At 53.9% G+C, this 23968-nt stretch overlaps 2 protein-coding genes across 13 annotated transcripts in view; both read left to right on the forward strand.

The window, feature by feature from the left end:
- RAB11FIP5 (RAB11 family interacting protein 5) overlaps positions 1-12893 on the forward strand; it is a 29331-nt gene extending 16438 nt beyond the window's left edge. For 2 of the 3 annotated variants that reach the window (XM_058193832.1, XM_058193833.1), the window contains 3 exons: positions 1358-3454; positions 9595-9781; positions 11128-12893. In XM_058193832.1, coding sequence (XP_058049815.1) covers positions 1358-3454; positions 9595-9781; positions 11128-11328 — 2485 coding nt within the window. In that variant the 3' untranslated portion in view covers positions 11329-12893. The other variant, XM_058193834.1, reaches the window with a different exon arrangement.
- Positions 12894-15623: 2730 nt separating this feature from the next.
- The window catches only part of SFXN5 (sideroflexin 5), a 45091-nt gene continuing 36746 nt past the window's right edge, over positions 15624-23968 (forward strand). For 3 of the 10 annotated variants that reach the window (XM_058193861.1, XM_058193867.1, XM_058193865.1), the window contains exons 1-2: positions 17092-18199; positions 20092-20160. In XM_058193861.1, coding sequence (XP_058049844.1) covers positions 18140-18199; positions 20092-20160 — 129 coding nt within the window. In that variant the 5' untranslated portion in view covers positions 17092-18139. Of the gene's footprint in view, positions 15759-17087; positions 18200-20091; positions 20161-23968 lie in introns of those variants that run through there. The other 7 variants (XM_058193863.1, XM_058193860.1, XM_058193862.1 and 4 more) reach the window with 6 other exon arrangements.

Raw genomic sequence — 23968 nt, forward strand, 5'->3', positions numbered from 1 at the left:
AGACCAGGTTTCTTGCGCCTGACCAGGATCAAGATAGGCTGATTTCCGCAGCTTCCTGTTCCTCTGGCTCTTTATGGAAGAGTCCAAAGTGAGTTTGTGGAGAAGCTGAAGCATTCACAAGGTGTGAGATGGGGCATCCCAGGGCATCCAGCCTTCATCTCAGGCTGTTTTAGTGGAGAAGGAGGCCCGGACTGCCCTACCCTGGCTCCAGGAACAAGGAAAGGGCCAAGGTCGGGCTTTGACCTGAACCCTCTGGCTTCTTGGGCAGCTGGGCAGCTGAGGGCAAAGGGCCGGCTGCTGTCCGGGCACCAGATGCTGTTGAAGGGAGGGAGAAATCTGCTCATCTGGCAGAAGGGCCGGTCCAAGGCCCCAGGGGATGGGGGGATGGGGGCGGGAGGGTTCTTCGCTGTCAGAGGGGCTCATTCCCTGGAAGGGCAGAAAGTCTCTGCAAGGGGCTGGCACTGTCCAGGTGACTTTTCCGACTTCCTGGGCTTGTCGGAATGACTTTGGCAGAGCCCAATTCCCCAAACCTGTATTAGGAATAAAATAAAAACTTGAAACTGTAAAATGAAAACTGGAGGACGGGGGAGGGAACGGGACGAGGGGAGGAGTCGGGCTTCAAGGGAGAGTAGAGGCAACCTCCTGAATCCCCACATAGCCCCCCATCCCCAATAAAGAGGGCAGCATTATTACTTTTGAGAGAGGAAAAGAAGGACTCTCTGGAGGGGGGAGGGAATTCAAAGCCATCCTGGGGGAGAGGGGGAGTCCCAGGGGAGTGGGCAAGGTCAAAGAGGCTGGGGGCAAGTCCCCAATGGAAAGACCGTTGGGGGGCAGTCTGGGAGGGGCTCCGACAACTGTGCCCTTGGAGTAGGCCAAACCCTAGGGGTTGTGTGGGGCTGGAATGTGGGGTGGCCCAGCCTGCCCCCCTCAACCGTGAAGGGAGGGCCCGCTTCTTTTCCATCTCTGCTGCTTTGTGCTACTTTTAAATTATCCATTTTTGTGGCTTCTGCAAAGACTGGTTGGTTGCTGTGGTTCCATGAAGGCACCAGTGTGTGTGTGTGTGTGTGTGTGTGTGTGTGTGTGTGTGTGTGTGTGTGTGGCTGTTGGTGGACCTGTATCATTTGTGGCACTGAATTGGGACCAGTGCAAGGGGTCAGAGTCACCTGGGGTGACTTCCAGGGTCACCTGGGAAGCTGCCTCTGCTCAGCCCCCCAAGCAGCCCCTTTTCCTTTCTGCCCCTCTTGGAGGGCCCCTCTTACAAGACCCCCCAGGCCCTGCCCCAGACCAAACTTTCCTTGAGGACTAGCTCCTCGTCGACCAGATACTAAACTTGCTTCCCTGCTCGCTTTCTCCCTAGTTCCCAGCCTGGCCTGCCTGCAACTCCAGAGCTCGCCAAGGACCCCGGGGTGGTCTCTGAGGATCAGGGCCTCCCTCCCTCCATCCAGGCCGGAGAAACGCAGCCCGAGCCCCGAGCCCCACCTGCCAGCCACCTTCAGCCATCGCTGCCCGCTGCTGCCGCCGCCGCTGCTCCTGCACACCCACCCGTGGAAGGGGACGATGGCTTTGACGCCTTTGCTGCCAGCCGCCTCCAGCCAGCAGCTCCGGAGCCCGAACCCCCTCCCACCACGGAGCCCCCAGGGGGGGCGGCTGGTCTCCTCCCACAGCAGGAGGAAGGGCCCCCCAGCCCTGGCAGGGTCTGGCAGGAGAGTCCGGACTGGCCGAGCTTCGCCTTTGGGGACAGAGGCCGGGCCTGGAGTGGGTCTGGGGGGGTCCTGCTAGCGAGTGGGACATTTGGGGAGGGAGCGAACTCTGTCCCCAGTACAAGCAGCCTCCGAGAGGAGCAGGCCCAGAATGTGGGGCAGCCGGGTTCCTCCGTACCTGTTGCCCCAGATGTGCCCGAAGAAGCGCTCAGCTGGACACCAGAGAGCTGCCCACGTAAGCGGACCATCCCTTCCTTAGCCGACCCCTCCTCGGAGCAGCTGGACTGGGGCCGAGAGCAGCAGACATTGCCCCAAAGCCAGCCGGCCCCCCAAGCTGAAAGCAGCAAGCCCTCTTGGCTTCCGTGGGACCCTGAGAGGGAAGAGGACGTGGGTGTCGAGGAGGCCACTCCGACCAGCGGAGGCCCTGCCCAGGAGGAGCAAAGGGTGCCAGCAGAGACTGAGGTGCCGAGGGGGGCAGGGACCCCTCCTCCAAAGCCGGCAAGGAGGATCCCCCCTCTCCAGCTCACCGAAGAAGCCAATGGGGCTGGTTGGGGCACGCTGGAGAGCACGTGGCCTAGGGGGGCAGACCCAGAGCCTCCTCAGCACCTCCTTCCTTTGGGGGCAGCTGATTCCCCTCCAGCGGCTGCCGTCTCTTTGGTGCCAGCAGTGATAATTGGGGCAGGCGTCTCTGGGCCCCCCAAGGGCCTCCCACTGGCCGCTGCAGAGGACGAGGCTGTGCAAGATGACAAGCCGGGGGGCCAGGAGGAGTCTTCAGGGGCAACCATCTTGGCAACAAACGATGGGCCCAGTGCGGAGGCCCTGCCATTCTCCACCTGCCCTTCCCAGCTGTCCTTGGGCGGATTAGGCCTCTCAGGGGTCCCCGAGAGTCCCAGGCAGGATGGGGAGACTGGCTTTGCCCCCTGGGGGCTTGAGGGTGCCTGGCCGACAGGGCTGCCCGGCTCGGCCTCGTTATGGAGCTCAGAGAAATTCCCCCGGCCCCCTGAGGCCTCCCAGGGCCCCCCTGAGCCACGGGTGGAGCCCAGCCCATCTCTGCTGTTCTGGACTGCCTTGGAAGAGCACCGGGGGCTGCTTGAAGGGGGCACCAGCTTGGAAAGCCCATGTGGCCTAGGACAGAACGATGTGGCCGCTGGGCTGGCCCCCTTGCACCCAGGGCATGAGCTGGAGCTCCCGTCAGGAGGGCCCAATGACCAAGCGATGGACTTCCGGAAGGCTTCTTTCTGGCAGGAGGGCAGTGGGGAGCCAAAGAGCAAGCAGGATGATCCCGCGCTGACCCCAGGCAACCCTTTCGCCCCCTGGCCTGCCCCCTCTCCACAGAAGAACCCCTTTGTGGACCTGCCTGCTGCAGAGGTGCCCTGGGCCCAGGCTGCCGTCCTTCCGGTCCCCCCCACTGTTGATGCCCACAGCCTGGGAGAGTTTCCTGTAGCCACCGGCCCTCGCAGGCAACTCCGTTCTCACAGCTTCTCAGTGGAGCTCCTGGCAGCCCCCAGCTGGCCTTGCCCCCAGCCCTTGGCCTTCTCCACCCCTTCCTTCCAGCCAAACGCAAGCCCCACTGACTGCCACCTCCCTTCTGCCCTGGGGCCCCCGGCCACTAGTGCAGGGGCTGCAGCAGACAGCCAGACCAGCCCTCCCGCATTCCCCTTGCTCTCTCCCCCCAGCACAGATGCCTCGGCCCTTTTGGTCCTGCCCATGGAGAGGCTGCCGGCTCAAGATGCCCCACGCCAGCAGACAGCCAGGTGAGCAGCGGGGGTGGGGGGCAGGTGTGTGTGTGTGTCCGGGTGTCTGTGCCTTTGTGTGCAACTTTGCAAGAGAGTGCCGTTGCCTCCCATCTCTCTGCTTGGCCCCCCTGCCAATTCCTTTGGCTCAGCCAGGCTGCTCTCTATGTTGGGGTCCCTCTGGGGGGGGGTGTTTCTGGCCTCCCCTTTTCTAGCTTGAGTTGGCTTCCTGGGTCCCAGCTGAACTCGGCCATCTTCCTCTCTGGCGGGCGAGGGGGCTTTCATGTGCCAAAGCCAGTTCTCTCCCTCCCTCCGCCCCCGATAGTAAATGCCACCACTTCTCGGAGGTCAGGCAGGGGAGAGGTGGGAAATCTTGGGGTCCCTGTCTCCTTAAAGGCTTGTGAGGGGAGCTGAAATAACCAGCATTTTTGGCAGGAATGGTGCCTGAGGCCAGGACAGCTGTGGGCCTGGAGTGCCAGCTGAAGTGGCCCCTTGTTGTGTCCCACTCCTCCGCTGACGACCGGGTCAGGGAAATCCGAATCAGGCTTGCCTCTGCAGCTCTGCCCAAAGTCCTAGCAAAGTCCTCAGGGCAGGCAGGAGACCAGAAAGTGACTTCAGCAAGATAAGTTCGACTTTGCCTGACTCAGAGACTGCCAGAAAGCAGATCCTTTATATAGGCCATGGGGTGTGGCTCCATGACTCAGCACTTATCCAGGCCTGCCCTTCCCTTCCTTCTGTTGCCTCCGCCTAGCCAGTCTTCTGATGCGAGGATCACTCCAATCGGCAGCTGTTGGAAATAAACTTTCCTCAGGCTCACATGCTGTGGAGGAGGGGGAGGGGTCTAGCTGCTCCGTTTGCCTGGGCATGGAGCCAGGGCTGGGGCCGGGGGGGTGCTCCTTCCTCTGCAGCCTGCTTGGGCATGGAGCCAGGGCTGGGGCCGGGAGATGCCCCCTCCTCAGCCTGTCTGGGCATGGAGCCAGGGCTGGGGCCGGGAGGACCTTCTTCAGCATTCGGAAGCAGATAAGCAGACCCCGGCTGCGGTGAGAGCGGGCAAGACACAACACCCCTGCAGCATTTGGCTTGAGGCAGGAGCCCCCACTGAACAGGGCCTCCCCCTTCCAGGAGGCCTGCAGTGCTCCGAATTCTCAGCCCGGGAGGCTAGCTGCTCTGCAGACTGGGGATCCTGGGGATTGTAGTCCCAGTGCCTTCAGAGGGTGACCTGGGTGCAGCTGTATTGTTCTAGTGGCTGAAGGGCTTTTGAGTGGGTGCAGAGTGTTTCCCCTGCCCCCGGCACAGCCTCTGTGGCCGCAAACGCCTCCCAGCCAGGCAAAGGGAGGGGACTTGGCGTTCTCACATCCATCCCGGGTTGTGAGAGCAGCTGCTACTATTCTTAACAGAATAACAGGGTTGGAAGGGACCTTGGAGGTCTTCAACCTCCTACTCAAGCAGGAGACCCTATACCATTTGAGGCAAATGGCTGTCCAGTCTCCTCTTAAAAGCTTCCAGTGATGGAGCAACCACAACTTCTGGAGGAAAGTCGTTCCACTGGTTCATTGTTCTCACCGTCAGGAAATTCCTCCTTGGTTCTAGTCTGGATTTCTCCTGGATTAGTTTTGCACAGTGTGTCCAAGGGAGTCTTTAGTTGGGGCCGGAGTGCCCTGCTCCCTCTGGAGGGATGGCAGCAGTTCCCTTGGGATGCTAGGTGGTGACAGCTCCTGGGCCTGGAGCCCACTGTCCTGCTTCCCAGTAGCTGCGGTTCAAAGCCTCTTCCCTGCACGGCCGTAAAGTGTGGGGGGCTAGGAATTCAGGCCCCTCCTCCTGGTGGTGGTGGTTAGCCTTAAATTCTTGCATGCGTCCTGCCTAAGTCACTTTCCCTAACGCTTGACCAGTGACTCTGGGTGGCTGGGAGGACTTAAAATACCCAACACAGGAAAAAGAAAGACAATAATATGGACGGAAGCTAGACAGGATCCTGCTCCCAGCTCTTCTTTAAGGGTAGCCAGTGGGGAAGCAGTAAAGCTGTGGAGGTCAAAGGTGAGAAAGAAAAAGGAGAGTGTGGCGGGTCCAGTCTGGGAGGAGAGGAGAGGCAGGCGAAGGAGGGAGGGAAGGTGGGCAGCTAGCTGGGCAGGTGGAAGAGGTCTCCTTCTTGGCCAGTTCACTTGGGTCCTCCTGGCAGGCATTCCATCGCTCTCGGGCGCCCACCACCTGACCTCTGACCCCTTCTCTTCCTGGAGGCCAGATTCAGGCCACTGACCTTTGCAGGCATTGGGGCTCAAAGGGCCCATTCCTCAGTTTCACCCTTGGTTAGAGCCAACCTTCCTCCCAAAGTTGCTCTGAAACTGCTCCTCCAGGGGTGAACGTGGGGTGGAGCCTTTCTGTGCCCCCTTAAGAACTTGGCTGGGTGTCCAGGGTCAGAAAGCCCTCAAAGAGGTTCCATCTGACCAATGTCTGTGGAGATTCTCAATCCTTCAGGACACGGTTGTCCCAAAGGTGCTTTTTTCAAAAGGAAACTGGACTTCCTTGGGTTTTTCTTTGAAAACATTTTGCTTCTCATCCAGGAAGCTTCTTCGTTCTTCGCACAACAGTACAGGGGAACTGTACTGAAGCACTGAAATGAAAGCATTTGCAGCTGAGCAAAATATCCTGACTTCTCCAGCTTCTGCTGGAGGGCAACTCTTGAGGCTGAGTTGGCGCAGGTCTTCTAGGCTGCTATGGACAGTTCGGCATATCTCTGCCAAGGTGGATAGTCTTGAGGGCCTGATGAAGCTACCTATCTAGACCCGTTCCAGTCCGGCTTCCGGTCCAGATATAGTACGGAGACGGCTTTGGTCGCGTTGGTGGATGACCTCTGGAGGGCCAGGGATAGGGGTTGTTCCTCTGCCCTGGTCCTATTAGATCTCTCAGCGGCTTTTGATACCATCGACCATGGTATCCTGCCGCACCGGTTGGAGAGTTTGGGAGTGGGAGGCACCGTTTATCGGTGGTTCTCCTCCTATCTCTCTGACCGGACGCAGACGGTGTTGACAGGGGGGCAGAGATCGACTGCGAGGCGCTTTACTTGTGGGGTGCCTCAGGGGTCGATTCTCTCGCCTCTCCTGTTCAACATCTATATGAAGCCGTTGGGCGAGGTCATCAGTGATTTTGGGGTGAGTTACCAGCTGTACGCTGACGATACGCAGCTGTACTTTTTCACCCTGGGCCACCCCAACGAAGCTGTCGAAGTGCTATCCCGATGCCTGGAAGCCATACGGGTCTGGATGGGGAGAAACAGACTCAAGCTCAATCCCTCCAAGATGGAGTGGCTGTGGATGCCGGCGCCCCGGTATAGTCAGCTGCAGAACCAGAAAGGGTGCGCAACTTGGGCGTTCTCCTGGATGGACGGCTGTCGTTTGAAGACCATTTGGTGGCCGTCTCCAGGAGAGCTTTTTACCAGGTCCGCCTGGTTCGCCAGTTGCGCCCCTTCCTTGACCGGGATGTCTTATGCACGGTCACTCACGCTCTTGTCACTTCTCGTCTGGATTATTGCAATGCTCTCTACATGGGGCTACCCCTGAAGTGCACTCGGAGGCTTCAGTTAGTTCAGAATGCAGCTGCGCGGGTGATGGAGGGAGCCACACGTTGCTCCCGTGTAACACCGCTCCTGCGCAGTCTGCACTGGCTAACTGTGGTCTTTCGGGTGCGCTTCAAGGTGTTGGTTACCACCTTTAAAGCGCTCCATGGCTTAGCGCCCGGGTACTTACGGGACCGCCTGCTGTTACCTTATGCCTCCCACCGACCCGTACGCTCACACAGGGTCTTCTCAGGGTGCCGTCCGCCAAGCAATGTCGGCTGGCGGCCCCCAGGGGAAGGGCCTTCTCTGTTGGAGCACCTACCCTCTGGAACGAACTTCCCCCTGGTTTGCGTCAATTACCTGACCTTCGGACCTTTCGCCGTGAATTGAAAACGCACTTGTTTATCCAAGCGGGACTGGCTTAATTTTTTAAACTTTTGAATTTTAATAATTTTAATTGGGGTATTTTATGAATTTTATGGGTCAAATTTGACGGTTTTAAATTTTCGGCCATTTATAGAATATGTTATTTTAATTTTTGTTTTAATTTGTATATTGTACTGTTTTTTAATCTGGCTGTACACCGCCCTGAGTCCTTCGGGAGAAGGGCGATATAAAAATCTAAATAATAAATAAATAAATAAATAAAATTTTTGATTGGAGCTACCAAATACGCTGTTGCAAAAATTTTGATGATCACCAGATGGCAGCAGAGAGATTTAGGCATCCCTTTGCACACCTGGATATTTGCAGTTGGGACCTTGCTCTTTTTTCCTCTTTAAAACAATATAGTTTTCCTAATATAAATAAAAAGAAAAATAGCAATCTCAAAATCTTAAAAAACCCACAAAGTTTAAAACAAAAATGGATTGGAAAAAAGATTTGTTGAAATAGATATAAAATAAGCTCAGTTCTATAGAAAGCTAGTTTTAAGAAATGTATAAGAAATGAACGGATTTCTTCTATCCAGGATTTTAAATCAAGTGTGATAGAATGTTTTCATGGGAAAAAAACTGTTTTAGCTGCAGTCCTAGCATACTAAACCCTGAATTCTTCATGTTTAATAGATTTTGAGAATATCATTCAATCCTTCCACCTTTAATCTTGAGTATCAAACCAAAATCACAATGCTACAAACTAAAACCTCATTCTTCATTCCAGTCAGTGTCACTCCTAAAATATTACACCTGCAATTTGTAAAGATTTCACACTGTCCTTCCTACATATCTGCTGGAGTGTTCCATATAAATGAGAAATAAAATCATTTAATGGTGTTAATTGCACCTTAAGACCATAAGATACTAATTCAACATTTAAAAATCTCTGCCATTTAAACAGGATAGTCCAATTCTCGGTCAAGTTATTGCAGACTTGCCATATACAGCTGAATAGATTCTTAAGTTTTACTTATAAATTAACTGGTGATTCGTGAACCTCCAAAATCATTTCCCACCAACATCGATATTTTAAGCGTTCCAAATGCTGATTTCAGCCCAAGTTGTAAAGTCAAAAGATGTTTTAAATTAATATCCATGTTCTAAGTATAATTTCTGAACAGTTTTCAAAACATTCTTGGATTTGTGCTGTAATTAATGTGTTAATCTTTTAAGATGACCCTAGACTGTTTTGAGATTTGCTGCAACGGATTTAGCACACCTGTCTGGAGGGAGCTAAAAATTCCTTCTCTGTTTAGAATTACCTCCACAAAGAGGTTGCGCAACTGCCAGCAGGTGGCGCTGGTGCTGCACAAAAACCTCTCTGCCTGCATTAAATGGGGATGGGGGGCTCATCTGTGGGCTGCCAAGTCAGAAATTGTAGGAATGATTGCGCAACCCTGGAACTCTCCGCCTAAAGAGGAGGCTCTCGGATGCCCTTTTCAGTTGCCCACTTGGGCACTCCCCGGAGCCCCGTTGGGGCTGGGCTGACGTGGGCCAGGGAGGATGCTCTGGGGTCTGGCTCAGCTCCTCAGGGGCTGCAACGTGTGCCCAGGAGTCAGGCCGAGATTGATGGGGCCTGCAGGGTATGAGGATTGGGAGTTCACCCCACCCTCCAAACAGACAGCCATTTAATAGGTATGGCGCTTCTGGAGGGGGCTGAGGAATTCCAAGAATGCCCTTTGTTTTCTTTAAGAGAAAAGTAACAGGGCATTCTGGGAAATTTACTTTGGTGGTCAGAGATGAAGGAGGAAGGTTGAGGAAGAAAGGAGATTCCCAGCCCTCCTCATTTGCTTGCTTGAGGTGGAGGATTGAGACTGCAGAGGGGGAGTTGGCCTGAGGAACGACAGTGAAGGAGGGAGCCCGTTCCAAGGGGGGGGGGCAGGCCAGAGGCAGAAGGAGGAAGGTGCAAGAGAGACACTTCCTATAGTCTCCCAGAGTATATTCATTAGGGTGAGAGAAGGATAGGTTTAGTCTGGCAAGATTCTGTCTACATAGCTTGAGCAAATAAAGAAGTGGCCTTTGGCTGGGCTTTTGTTCTTGGGCCTGGCACTTGGAGCTTTCCATGGCTTCCAGGCCCTGGCGGGGGTTTCTCTGCAGCTTTGAGCAGGGTCAGCGTTTCTCTCTCAGCCCTCCATCCAAGAGAGGAGCCTAATGATGCCTCTGGTTTCTTGCAGTCCGCACCCAGTCAAGCCCATGAGAAGCACGCCTGCCCCAGAGTCCCCACACAAGGAGAAGGCCCGCCAGGCGTCCAGTCTGAGCCCTGGCCAGAACACTGACCAGGAGCAGCTCACCCCCAAGTCCGCCATCAGTGGGAGCTTTGCAGCCTCAGTGGTGCAGTTGGAGAAGACAGAGTCCAAACAGGTGAGGAGGTGGCTGAGCCGCCGAGGACAGACGTGCTCCTGAATGGCAGGAGTGTGTCGTCTTTGCTGAACCTTTGGAGTGTCAGTTGTCAGTTGTTCTCCTACCCGTTATGCCCAGGCTAGAAGGGGGCCATCCTGCACCCGCTCTGGGTTTGTTGGCCAGGTGCAGCTGCTCATTATTCAAACTCTGGGCTCTGATTCCCACCCCACTGCCTCATTGCCAGGAGGCCTGGCCTGGTTTCCTGCTGCAGATTTTCAGTGGCCCCCAGAATCTTTTGAGCTCCTGGGTCAGCCCTGGGCTCGGCTCCCTTGGCACCTTTCACAAGGTCTGCAAGCTTCTCGGGGGCATCTCTGCCTGGTCTCTGGGCTTTGGCAAAGCCCTGAGGTTCTGGGCCCCGGACATGACGGAAATGCTGTGCAGGGAGAGGGTGGAGTCAGGAGGGTCAAAGGAGGACTGCCCTTGAGTGGCAGCCAGGAAGAGGAAGGTCCGTCTCCCTGCCCAGCAGCCTTCTGGGGTGGGAATTCTGGGGGACAAAGACAAGTCCAAACTGGGAGGGGAGCTCTATCAGGCAACCAGATTATTCACAAATGAATAATCAAGGCCGTTAACCTTATTGTCTACTGCCTACGTTACAAGAATCAGGCTGCTTTCCTCCTCCTGGGAAGGTTCAGATGAGGCTCCTTGATCTTGGAGGTCAAGCTTCTGTCTCAGCTTGGTCAGCCACAGTTGTGTCAGATGCCGTGAGAAGAAACAAGCCAACTTGGTTTTCTTTTCCACCCGTGACTTCGTTTATTGGGTCTGCTACAAACCGGGTCTCAGTAATAGTCGAGGTCTTTCTGTATAAAGTCAGCGCTGAGAGCTTCTGCCTCTCAGCCCCTTTTAAACATCCCACGCTGCTCATGCCCCGCTCCATGGCTGAACTGCTCCATTGGTTGGACGCCCAGCCACTCTCTCCCTCCTCGTCTGACAGCCTCACGTCATCTGCCAAATCCCAGAACTAAAGCAGCTCTTCATGATGTCCAGCCCTCATCTCCCTCTATCCCAGTGTGATGATCTCCTTCCCATATGCAGATCCCTGCATCCCTCAAACAAGTCCTCGATAATTCATCCCTTTGGATTTTTAATTAGGGGCTGCTCCCATGATCCACATCCCAGTAGCGTCATGTGTTGAGCTGGAGCTGGGCTTGACATTCTGCCTCTCGCGGCTGCGCAAGGACTCCAAACTAGGCCCTCGCTTGACACCTCCTCCCAGCCCATTGGGCAGTTTCCCAGCAAGCTCACCCTCTGGCCCCAAGAGGCTCTGCTCTTCAGCCCCCATCTGTCTCCCCCCCATTGTGTCTCTGCAGAGCCCCCCCACCAAGTACCACCACCTGACACGGGAAGAGCTGCTCCAACTTCTGCTGCGACGGGAGGCCGAGCTGGGCAAGAAGGAGGAGCAGGTGCGGGAGCTGGAGGGCTACATCGACCGGCTGCTGGTGCGCATCATGGAGAAGTCGCCCACCCTGCTGCAGATCCCTCTCGAGGGGGGGGCCAAGGCCACCCAGTAGCCCCCTACCAGGAATCTATCGCCCCTCCCTTCCTGCCTGGGTTTGGTCTGCCGAATGTTCCCCTCCTTTGGTGCAGACAGCACCCCTACCCCAGGATACCCTGCTCCCGCAGCCCCAGCCCGGGATCTCTAGACCTCCAAATGTCTTGTCATTACAGAGTCTTCTTGGCACAGTGGGGTGTGCCCCAGGCTGCGGGGTGGTCCTGCAAACTTCCTGGCCGGTTCTTTTGCATACTTTGTCACCTCTACCACGCTGCAGATAGGCAGTCTTTGCCGCCCTCTTATGCCCCCCCTTCCCCGTGGCTGAAATGGGAGGTTTGCATTGGGGGCAGTCGAAGGGAAAGGCACTGGTGGCTGACCCAAGAAAAGCCGCCTGACTGGACAGAGCTCATGGGACCTATGCTTTGCCTTGTTCCATGAGGACTAGTGTCTTCCTCTGATTTGTTCAGTGTTCTTCAAGGTGGTGCCAGCACGCAGCACCTCAGAACCAGCCTGATCTTTCCGTGCCATCTCAGAGTGGGGAATGCTCTGCTTGCCACAGAGAAGTACCAAGGGCTGGCTGTGCATGCCAAAACCATTCTCCTCTGCCCTGTTTCTCCATCTTCTACTTGGCCTAGAACGTCACACGAATGAAAGGAGGGGCGCATCTGCCTGAAGTAGTAGTAAGACAAGATGTGCCTTTTTGACACCCACCCCCAAACTAAACCTGGCCTCCATGTAAGGATGGGCACTCCCTCGCCTTATTTACTGACCCCAGGAAACTCACAGCAAGTAAGGCAGGCACAGAGGAATGCCTTAGCTCCTGGGGGGGCAGCCCCCGTCCCCCTTGGCTGCCTAGAAGCTTTGTGCCATGGGCCTTCCTGGTAGCTTAACTCTTCTGGAAAACCTGCCTGTGAGCCGCCTGGCTCCCTTGCCAAGAAGGCCTGTGGGGGGCACTACTGAAGGCCTGAACCAAGGCAACCCCACACCCACAACATGAGGGAAATCAAATGAAAGGGAGCCTCCTGCCCCCCCTCCCCGCCTTGGAAAATGGCTGGGCAAGGAGGCTCCCCAGATTTTTGTTCATCCTGTTTCTGCCAAATGTTTTTACTGTTTGCCCCTTAAGCACGGGGGGGGAGGGGGGGAGAAGGCACATGACAAAGAGAGGGCAGCAGAATAAGCTTTCAGGGAGAGGGGGCTGGTGGTCCTTGGCTGTGATGGGGGGACTTGTGCCTGTCCCCTTTGAGCTTGCAGTGAGAGGCCCCTGTGACTGCCATCTCTTTAGCGGCCCAAACGTTCCCCACCCTCCTGGCCCGTCTTGGGAGACCTGGGCTGGATATTGCCTGCCTTTGCTTTGGAGAAGCTCCCAGTGTGGTTCCCCTCCCATCTGGCAGTAGCCACAACGCCTCCCCGAGTCCCCCCCCCCCGAACCTTTTTCTCCATTGCAGGCTCTGCCTTGTCCTGCGTGGCCTCTGGAAGGATGGAAGGTCTTGTGTTAAGTGCTGTTGATGATGTTTGTTTCATAAAAGTTTTGACTCTTTTCTGTTTTAAGCACTTTAAAGACAAAATAAAAATGGTTGAATTGTTGCTTAGACCGTTCTCCTTCGTGTTTCCCAATAGTCCTTTTCACACGACTCCTGGCTATTTCACAACCCACCATTGCAAGATCCCCAGATTTCCACTGTTTCTCCACCAGAGGGAGTGGGGAGGTGCCCAGCTGAGGTGGGGGTGGGGGTGGGGGAGATGCCCTTTTAAGGTAGCAGCAGGACGGCTGGGGTCTGGCTGTGCACTGCCCCATCACAAAGAGCTTCCCCTGGCCAGCCCAGTCTTGGGGGCTGCACAGAGCAGGCTCTTTCCCCTAACTGGTGTGGAGGGGGGAATCTCCCCTTGTGCAGACTGCCCACCCCTGCAGAAGAGACGGGTGGGGCCAAGCTTGGAGGGCAGAGCCAGGCAGGGTAGGGGGAGCTTCTCTCATGGTGGGCTGCCTGGTCCCCCTGCTGCCCCCTTGGCTTTGCTGGTGGAATGGGATTTTCCTTCAGGGGTTCAGCAGCCCCCTCCTCAAAGGTCTGCCAGAGAAGTGATACAGAATGCATGAAGGCAGTACATGTTTATGCTAGAAATAGGAAATTGAAGGAACATTGTATCATGCTTGGTGGCCTTGTAAAAACACTTTAAAAAATACTGGATGATACATAGCTTGAATTCAGAATATTGATACAAAATGTCAACCTTAAATTGAAACTGGGAATGCTAGGATTGATGGACACATAGTTAGAAAAGAGTCATTGAAGATTATCTCAATATATCGTTGCCCTGGAGATTATATGCAGAGATGTGAAGATTTGGCACTGCCCTCCAGGAAGGGACGGCTGGTGAAATTGGGCAGATCTCCCTGAGATGGATAAACGGGCTTCTTTGATTAGAGAAGAAGCGTTATTTACGTTTACAGACTTTTTGTGTAAAAATGAAAAAAGGGACATGATTTAGAGTTTAGAGGCTTAGGATAAATTATAGAACAAGAGCAATAAGTAACTTTGTTGTTCTTAGTTGCAGTCGTGTCCGACCCATCGTGACCCCATGGACAACGTTCCTCCAGGCCTTCCTGTCCTCTACCATCCTCTGGAGTCCATTTAAACTCATGCCTATTGCTTCAGTGACTCCATCCAGCCACCTCGTTCTCTGTCATCCCTTTCTTCTTTTGCCTTCAATCTTTCCCAGCATTAGGCTCTTCTCCAGTGAGTCCTTCCTTCTCATCAGGTGGCCAAAGTATTTGAGTTTCCTCTTCAGGATCTGGCCTTCTAAAGAGCAGTCAGGGTTGATCTCCTCTAGGACTGACTTGTTTGATCGCCTTATTTATTTATTTATTTATTTATTTATTTATTTATTTATTTATTTATTTATTTATTTATTTATTGTTTAAATTTCTATACCGCCCTTCTCCCAAAGGACTCAGGGCGGTTTACAGCCAAAGTAAAACAATTAATACAAAAATTAAAACCAGTTTTAAAAGAAAAATTTAAAATTGGCTGAACACTTAAAACCAATAAAAACCCCATTATTAAAACCCCATTAGGCCAGTCCTGCGCGATAGAACAGAAATGTTTTCAGCTTGCGTCGAAAGGTCCGAAGATCAGGGAGTTGGCGGATACCTGGTGGTAGCTCGTTCCAGAGGGTTGGTGCCCCCACAGAGAAGGCCCTCCCCCTGGGTGTCGCCAGCCGACATTGTCTGGCGGACGGCAACCTGAGGAGACCCTCCCTATGGGAGCGCACTGGTCGATGGGAGGTCGCCGGTAGCAGCAGGCGGTCCCGTAAGTAACCAGGTCCTATGCCATGGAGCGCTTTAAAGGTGGTAACTAACACCTTGAATTGCACCCGAAAGACCACCGGAAGCCAGTGCAGCCTGCGCAGGAGAGGTGTTACATGGGAGCAACAAGTCGCTCCCTCTATCACCCGCGCAGCCGCATTCTGAACCAGTTGGAGCCTTCGGGTGCTCTTCAAGGGGAGCCCCATGTAGAGAGCGTTGCAGTAGTCCAGACGGGAAGTGACGAGGGCGTGAGTGACTGTGCATAGGGAATCCCGGTGTAAGAAGAGACGCAACTGGCGTATCAGGCGGACCTGATAAAAAGCTCCTCTGGCGACGGCCGTCATATGCTCTTCCAAAGACAGCCGTGCATCCAGAAGGACGCCCAGATTGCGGACCCTCTCTGTGGGGGCCAATGACTCGTCCCCCACAGACAGCGATGGCCTCAGCCGATTATACCGGGACGCCTTGGCAGTCCAAGGGACTACCAGGAGGGACTTTAGAGAGGTTAAATGTGATATGAAGATTATCAGAACCCACTTTATTATTATTTTTAAAGCTTTTCTTTTCATGCACTTTTTGCTTTTTCTTCCTTACTTTATATTAATATTAGTCTTTAGGTTCTTTAAATTTTTTAATACAAGTTAGACGCACACACTCGGAGAGCAGGACTTCAATTCCCAGGATCCCCTGCCGGTTGATCTATTGCAGGGGTGGGGAATTAGGACGCCTTTATGACTTGTGGAGTCTGGCTCAGGAATAGGAAGCCCGCAGTTCCCACCTCTGAGCTCTCGGAAGGGTGTTCCAGTCCTGGCGCCCGCGGGGCTCCTCCTTGGGGAAGGCTGCGGACAGTCCGCGCTGCCCCGCCCCGCCCAGCGGAGAACTACGCTTCCCAACTCTCCCTGTCGCGGAGGGGGCGGGGCCGCGCCCTTCCGGCCACAGAACGGTCCTTGCGCCGCCAGAGGAAACTACGCGCCCCAGCAGGCTCCGCGGGAGCTGCGGTGCGCCTCAGCCAATCGGGGGCGGGCCAGGCTGCAAGAGGCGGGGTCAGGCTGCAAGGAGCACTTCGCACGCGAAAGTGGCGCCGAGCGGGGATGGCGGAGAGCGCGGGGTACCCGGCCTTCCAGCTGGGGAAGCCCCGCTTCGAGCAGGTGGGCTGCGGGGCTGCGCGCGCTGGTATCTGGGAGGGGGCGCCTGCCGGGTGAGCGCTCGGCCGGCTCCGCTGCCGGGGAAGAGCGACTCCCGCCCCCCCCCCGCCGCCAGGCCGCCCGCTGATTGGGCGCTGCCGCTGTCGCTTGCCTTCTGGAATTCCCGCCCTTTTCTGAATGCCAGGAGAGCCTCTGATTGGCAGTTTCTTTCCCCCAGGGGCGGGGCTAGATGCGGGAAGGAGGCGGGGGGGGGCCCGTCTCTAGGAGGGGGCAGGGCGGCCGGTGCCACCTGTGGGAGCTGCCCCCCTTTAGCCCAGCAGGGCAACGGCGAAGGGCGCTGACCCCGAGGGAGGAGGGGGCGGGGGGGCATCGCCAAGCGGGGCTCCCTCCGTAAGGCTGCCCGAGGACGGCAGAGCGGCCGGGCTTCCCTCCCGGCCCTTTGCATGGAGGAAGTTGCCCTCCCCCGAGGACCCCCCCCCTTCTCTCTCGAGCTCGGAGCCCCCGGAGGACCCCTGGCGGGGGGGGCGCCCTCCTCCTCCCTCTGCCCCCTGCCTGACAAAGGGCCTGCCTGGCAGTGCCAGCCTTTCATGAGCGAAGGTGCCCTGCTGCTTTGGGGGGGTCCCCCTGATCTGCCATTGGGGAATGCCCCCTTTCTGAGAGGCAGAACAAATGGCTTTCTTTGCCCTCTGCTCTGGGCCACCTGCGTTAGTTGGCAGCAGGTCCTCTTCATTGGAAGGGATGCCTCTTGTCCTACTTCTGGCCCACCCCAAAAAGTACACAGGTTTATTTGCCAGTGGTTGTAGTCAAAGTTCAGCTTCTACGAATATCACTAAAACTTGGACTTTGCTCGAAAGTGCAGAATTGCCTTTTGTCTTCAACCTGCCCAGGTGATAAGGGAGAAAACCTTACCTGGGTGTTTCCTCCAGACCTTGAACCCTCTGAAGGGTCTGGGGCAGCCTGTGCTTCTTCCTCAAGGCTGTTTTGCTCCTTTGCTGAAGAGGGGCTGGTCCCTTTGGAGGGGCGCGTGCACCCTTCGAGGGTCTTGCTGGGTTGACTCGCCCTCACCAAGTGAGCAAACAGGAAGAACAGGCAGAGTTTGGCCAGGGAGTCAAACAGAAGACTTCCCCATTTTCATCCCATCTTTCAGCCAGCCTCTTGCCCTTGGCGGGGGGGGGGAGCAGCTTTGGGGAGCCTGCCGCCTGAGTGAACAGAGTTAGAGGGTGAATGGAAGTTTGGGGAGGGGAAGAGCAGGAAGGCTGCAGGTACCCAGAGAAGCAGGGAACAGCCTGTGACCTGCTGCAATGGAGTTTGTGTCTTTGGGGGGGGGGGCTTGAGAAGGGAGGCAGGCACACCCCCTCTCTTCCCAGGCAGAGAGAACATGTTGCGGATTGCTGCTTTAAATTTCAAGAGAGTGGATCCCAACCAGTGGAGGACAAAGCAGGAAGGATTCCATGGATGAAGGTCCTTAGGGGGAAAAATAGTTGGGGAGAATTGGGAAACCTGAAAAACGAAATAATTAAAACCTAAACCCAATCAATTCCAAAGAGAAATGAAACAGGAGACCTTCCCAATGAGGCCACCATGGTTGCACCAAAAGCTTCCCAATGAGGCCACCATGGTTGCACCAAAAGGACTGAGAAAAGGGACAAGTTTAACCAATGGAAAGGGGCACATAGAGAAAGCAGAACATCAGCAAATAACTTGAGTCTGCACAGATGGAGTCAGGAAGGCAAAAGGTCAGCATGAGCGATGAACAAGAAAGAAGGTTCTCTGGGCATGTGTGGAACAACGGAGCCGATGGTCAACCGGTCCCCAGGCTGTGGACTCTGCTAGGCTGTGGAAGGAAGCAGCGAGTGTGACCTTAGGAGCATCTTCTGAAGTCTTGGACAGTGCTGGGGCTCCACAGGAAACGCCAGAAGAATTGTATTGTAGAAGACACGTGGACCACAAGGACTGGAGAAACTCGAGAGGAAGAAGAGGCACATGGTGATGACGGAGGATTCCTTGCTAAAAGGACCCAAGGAGGCTGTGCGCAGTCCTTGTTTGATGTCATGGGAAATGTAGCCTTCCAGGGGCCCATACAGACCATGTATCACACTGAGCTTACCTAAACTCACTTGCAAGGTTCCTTCTGGTCATCTCCAGGCAAATGACCCATCCAGAAGAACAGTTCCAAGCACCTCTGGAGACTGAATTGGTAGTCAAAAGCTCAGATGCCTCAGCTTAGCACACTGTGTAAGAAACACACAGGGAAGACTGGAGGTCCTACTCCAAGGGCTAAAGAGGAAGGAAGGTTGGCATCCCTGACATTTCATTGCCACAAAGGCTACAATTAATTCCAGGATGAATGAGATGGGTATGTTGCACTTTACATACAGAAAAACATGCACACTCGCCCAAAAATTCAGGAATGGACCGTCCAAACCCTGTTTAAAATATTTTGGGTAAGAAAAAGAGGAAGGAAGAAGTAAAGTGACAGTGGGAATTCATTTTGGGGTCCCAAAGTAGGCAAGGAAGTAGCCTGCTATTACTGGTCGGCCTCAGAGAGGCCTGAGAGGGAGATAATGGAGGCTTTCGATTCCCCGGGAAACTGCTGAGAGTCGGAAGCCCAGAAGATTGCATCGTCTCTTGCTGATAGTGAAGTTCGTTCTCTGAGGATCCACGGTCTGGGTCCACGGAGCTGGTTCTGAGACAGTCTGCTGGCATGGCAGGCGTGGCACAGGCGAGGGGAGCCGGGCCAGCTGTCTGGTTTGCTTAACTAACGAGAGCGGCTGCTTTGTTTTCTGCTGTGTCTCTGCCCAGAACTAATTTATTTTATGAAAAGATTTGCTTAATTAGTTTTGTTCTTTTGTAAGTGAGCCAAGCCATGTGAGAGGGAGAAGCTGGAGGTGTTCTGCACCAATTAAATTTTTTTTTCAGTGCTGATTAACGGAGTTTTTCTTCAAACTCTTTGGGCTTGGGCATGGCGTGGGAGGGAGGAATTCCTCTGCGCTAGCTTCGTGAGGAGTGGCTGTGAATGGCTGCTTTGAAGTGCCCGTGGGATGGGATGGGCACCTGCCTGGGTTTGGGGGTGCAAGGTTGCTCTTCTAGAAAGGGCCTGGCATGGAGCACTTCCAGGTCGGGGGTCTCGGGGTGGGCTGAGGTCCCTGTAGGGAGACTGGTGGAAGGGCTCCATCCACAGCGCCCCTGAGCAAGGCTTCCAGAAGGTCAGGGTTGTGCAATGCACACCAGTGGGAAGGGGGTGTGACCTCTGTTGGCATTGCAGGTGTGGATTGAGATGACCCTCCGGAGCAGCTGATGCACCAGGGAGACATAAAGTGACTGGGTGCCCCTGAGGAAGGCCGAAGGCCGTGGGTGCCTTGTAATGAGGGCCTCTTGTGTGGGGCTGCCTGGTGCGCTCCTGCCTCGGACTCCACCCACAAAAAGGGCTGATTTCCATAGCTTGAGTAGCATTTCTGCTGGCAGAGGCTCCTATAGAAAGGGGGGAACCCTGCCTGGCAGAGGTCTGCCCCCTCCCCCCGAGTGGATCAGCCTTTGCCAGTCGGAAGCTCCCCTCATGATGGCCGGTTCCTGCTCAAGGAGGCATAGAGGGGGCAGCTCTATGGCCAGGAACCCCGGGGCCCCTCGCCTGCTGCTGTGCCATTGGTGGAGGTGGGGGCTTCTTGGGGTCTCCATCGAAGGGCCACCATTGCTCAGGCTGCCTCTGAAGAGGAGGGGAAGATCTGGTGTGCTGGGTGGAGGGCAATCCTGCTTTCCTTCTGAAGCCCCAACCTCAACCCCTGCGGTGCTGTGCCTAGCAGTGCCCTGTTTTCTTGACTGAGGCCACTGCTGTTTACAATGTTCTGGGGGTTCAGACTCAAAAGTGGGGGCTTGAAGTCCCCCAATATCCTGGTTTTGAGCGGTAGGAACGTCCCCAGAGTGGCCTCTGAGCTGAACTCTGCGTCTAACAAAAAGGAATATTGGGGAGCCACATCCCCCCATGCTGAGGGCCCAGAGGGGTCACCCCAGATATCCCGGGAGCCCCAGATCAGGAGTAACATGGGGGGATGAAGCTTGGCTCTGAATGGCACCTGCTGTTATAGCCCCAGCACTGAGGAGGGGGCCTGGGAGCCCCAGACCTTTTGGCATGAAAAGTTGCCCGGGGCTTTGGTAGGCTGGGCTCTTCCATGGGGGCCACAGGCGCTTTGGAGAAGAGGCAGGAGGGCTGCCAGCGGTCTCTGGGTCAGAGGGAGGGAGGCAGGCAGGCTGCTTGGCCGGCGGGGTGGGGAATGGAGGAAGAAAGGCCTTGCGGCTGGGTGGCTCTCTGGTCCTGATGCTGGTGCTTCTGTCTCCACAGGGCTCGTTTTATGGCAGATTGAGACACTTCCTGGACATCATTGACCCCCGCACACTCTTCGTCACAAAGGTAAGGCCTCTGCCCCTCCTCTCACCTGAAACTATTTCCTTCCTGGACGACGCTTCCTTGGCGTTTTTCTTTGCAAAAAGTCCTGCTCTGATCATGGATCCAGTTTAATGCTCAGGCTGGGAGCTGGTTGCCTTCCTGGGCTGGCTGAGCTGCTCTCCGTGTGGATCCTGGCAGAATCTGAAGGGCGGCGAGTGGCCTTTTCTGCCTTGGGATTCTCTGTCTGGACTTGCTCACCACTCCCCTTCGTGCTCTCACTTCCCAGCCCTCCGTCATCCGGTTTCCTTGCAAGGTTCTGGGGCCCCGTTCCTAGCAACCGACCAGGGCTGGGGCTGGGGAGCTGAGCTTTCCCCCCAGAATAGCTGGGGCTGCTCTGACTGGGCATGGGGGCTCCCATCCCTTCCCTGGGGGAAGGCCCCTTTGTCTCCTCCCTTCCCAGAATGCTCCCTTTTAAGGGGCTGGGACTAAGAGACCCCGTGGCTGAGGTTCTCCTGCCCTCCCCTCCATTCTCTCCCTCCTTGCTGCTTTGCTACTGCCTCAGGTGCAGTGGGGCACCCCTCCTGCCCTCAAAGAACAGCAGCATTCCCCCCCCCCACTCCCTTCTCAAATCCATTATGTGCTGCCCATTATTTGCTGGTGGCAAATAAATTTAATAAATAATAATAATTAAATTAGTTTTCACTTTGAATTAACCCTCTCGTGTCTAAGACAGCAGCAGCCGGGAGCTACAGCCAATGTTCTCCAAGGAAGGCAGCCTAGATCACCAACTTAGTCTTACCTGCTCCTGTGGGCAGGAGAAGGTGGCAGTTTTCCCTTGGACAAGCATGTCCCAAGGGACTGGCTGAAGGGGTCCCCCCACCTGAATGACCAGCCCCTTGATGGGTTTCTCTCTGCCTGCTGCTTTGTGCCAGCCTTGGCCCTTGCTGGGGGGAGGGGGGGCTCATTCAAAAAGGGCTCTGGGACTTGAAGGTCCCAGCAAAGGAATGACGGCTTCAGGAGGAGCCTGGGGGTGGGCCGTGTGGCCTTGTCCATGTGCATCTCCCATCCTCTCCAGTGTCCTGGGATTCCTGGGGCATCTCCCTAGAGGAAGTTGCTGCAGGCCCCTTGGTGAGAGGGTGGGGGGACTGATGGGAATTCCTTTTGCAGGACAGGAATTCTGCTGCTCACTATGCAATTAGCACTTAGGAATATCCATATTGTTAAATAGTTTGATGCATTTTCTCTGGTTTGGCATGAAAAGGATTAGGAACTAGGAATCATGAAATCTCTCTGTGTATATGTGTGATGGCTCCAAAATAATTAGCTACATCTACATTTTGCGCAAGGATTAAATGTCTAATCATGTTAACCTAGTAATATATGCATAAGTATATTTGGACCTGATTACTATCATACTTTAAGGAGGGCAAGCAGTTAATTGTCCCCCAAAGCACACTTAATTTCTGTCCTCCATTATCAGTTCCTTTTCTGCACTTATTTATCTCTATTAATTTCTTACACCTCACAGTCCCTGATGAAAAGTGTGACATACTTGGAGACCAGTCAGAGATCCCATTCCACCCCCCCACCAATGTTTTTTTTTAAGTGTGTGTTTGTGTGCAAGAGGGATGGAAAAAAAGAATTAAGGACACAAAATGGGAGGGCGGAGCAGGTGAGTAGTTGGGGAGGGTTGTTTTATATATATATATATATATATATATATATATAGGTCTTTGGTTGTTCGGGTTTTCTCCCGTGTAAAATTGGAAGTGTCTTGGCGACGTTTCGACGAAGTCTCATTCGTCATCTTCAGGCTTCAGCTTCGTGCTTCTGGGAGAGAATATATATATGGTGTGTGTGTGTGAGATTCATACAAGAGGGAGAGAGCGTTGCTGGAGTCACAACTCTCCAGCTGAAGGCAGTATCGTGTCACCATAGAAGACAACCAGACCCACCAGGGATTAAGCCCCAACAAGATCCTCCCACAGCCCTGGTGCCCCTCATCTCTCCAGCCCCCGCAGCTGCCCCACACATCCCAATTGGCCATTCGGGGCCTGTTTGGTACCTCTCGGGTATACACCTCCATGTGGTTGCCATTCTTTGGAGCCTCATGCTGGCCAAGGCAGGTGAATTCAGCCTGAAAAGTGTCCTTTGAGGAATTACCAACGAAAACTAATTATCACTACTCGGGACTGAAACATCAAGACCAACCAGGCAATGCTGTGTCACGCACACGAGGAAAGACCTAAAAAGACAGTTACCATTGTAGAGTTTGGGAGGTGCCCCTTTGCTTGATGTTTTTCAACCTCTGCACTATTAAGATGTGTGGACGTCAGCTCCCCAGAGGATGCCCCAGAGTTGACAATCGACCCATTTTAAAGTTGCCAAAGTTGAAAAACACTGCTCCAGAGTAGAAAAGGCACAGGCCTCCCCAGCTGTTTGCTGTCTGCTTTGGAAATAACAATTCTGGTTAGTTGATTTGTTTAGAGCCCAAAACCAGTCATAAAATTCCATCAAGTACAGAGATTGTGTGTGAACATATAGGCCAGTGTTGGAGCCCTTGGGCCCTTTATGACTTGTGGACTTCAACTCCTAGAATTGCTGAGCCAGCCATGAAACGGCCCAGGTTTCCCTAACCCTGATCTAGACAGAATTCAAAGACCATAATGGAAGGAATGGATGAAATGACTGTAAGTCTTAATCCTGATAAGAATTTGGCAACCTTCTTGGAGGCATCTAGAAATTGGTCACTGAAGAAAAGAACAGTAACACCTTGAGTGTAAGAAAAGATTAATTTTTTGACAATTGGGCATTTTAGCAACTCTACATGTGATCCAGAGTTACTCTCCATATCAAAGGGAAGTTGGAATTCTGCAAGGAAAGGCACAATCCCATATCCTAATGGGAGCCCATAATTTTGGCCAAGGGAAAAAAAGCCCTCTCTTGTCAAACACATCAAACATTAAAAAAAAATATTGAGGATAGTCCCAATAATTGGTATAGGACCTGCAGTATAGCGGACATGGGAAATTTGCACATGTTTTATTAAGGCTGAGGGTGGATATTGCGAGAACAGAAAAGCCAAACCAAGATTAATTTCTCCCTGGGGGAGAAACGCCCCCAGTTAACAAGGTCCAGTGCAGCAAGGAAGATCCCACAAGGGATCTGTTTGGCCAGAGGCCGGAGTGTCTGATAAGCCTCAGGAGGAAACACCGGTTGAATCCAGGTCTTTGAGAGCTCCCAGAGTTGCGTCTTTTGGGGATGTTAATTGGGTGGCTTTGAAGCCTGTGGAGAAGCAAGATTGAACACCAGGCAGTATCAAACCAGAAGTTTCCATGGTTTTAGTGCACCTTGGACCTGGTTGTTACGGTGTGGCCTCACACATTTCATAATTGCCAGGAATGCTCCAAGTTCTTAGATTAAGCTCCCTCACTTGGTTAGTCCAGCAGGCAGAAAGTTGAAAACAGGCCCTTAAGTACCTAAAAGATTGGATCCGTCCATCTCCCACCGTTCTTTTTTTTTTTTTTTTTTTCAAAAAGTTTTACAAAATTTTCTTATAACTAGCCGGAGCTCTGAAACACTTTCTTGAGAATACTAAAAACTCAGGGCCATTAATTTCAAGGTGCTCCATAGGGCAACACTTCTCAAACCTGGATAATTGTGTAAATGTCTTTTGTTTACTTGTGTAATGACACACAATTCCATTACCCAATTACAACAGGGACATTTAAATTGACTTTAAATTTAAATTGAAGAGGGGATCCACTTATTCTCCAAAGCACCTGAGGGCAGGACAAGAAGCAACAAATGGAAACCAATCAAGGAGAGAAGC

The sequence above is a fragment of the Ahaetulla prasina genome, chromosome 8 (assembly GCF_028640845.1).
Source record: "Ahaetulla prasina isolate Xishuangbanna chromosome 8, ASM2864084v1, whole genome shotgun sequence".
Lineage (NCBI taxonomy): Eukaryota > Metazoa > Chordata > Lepidosauria > Squamata > Colubridae > Ahaetulla > Ahaetulla prasina.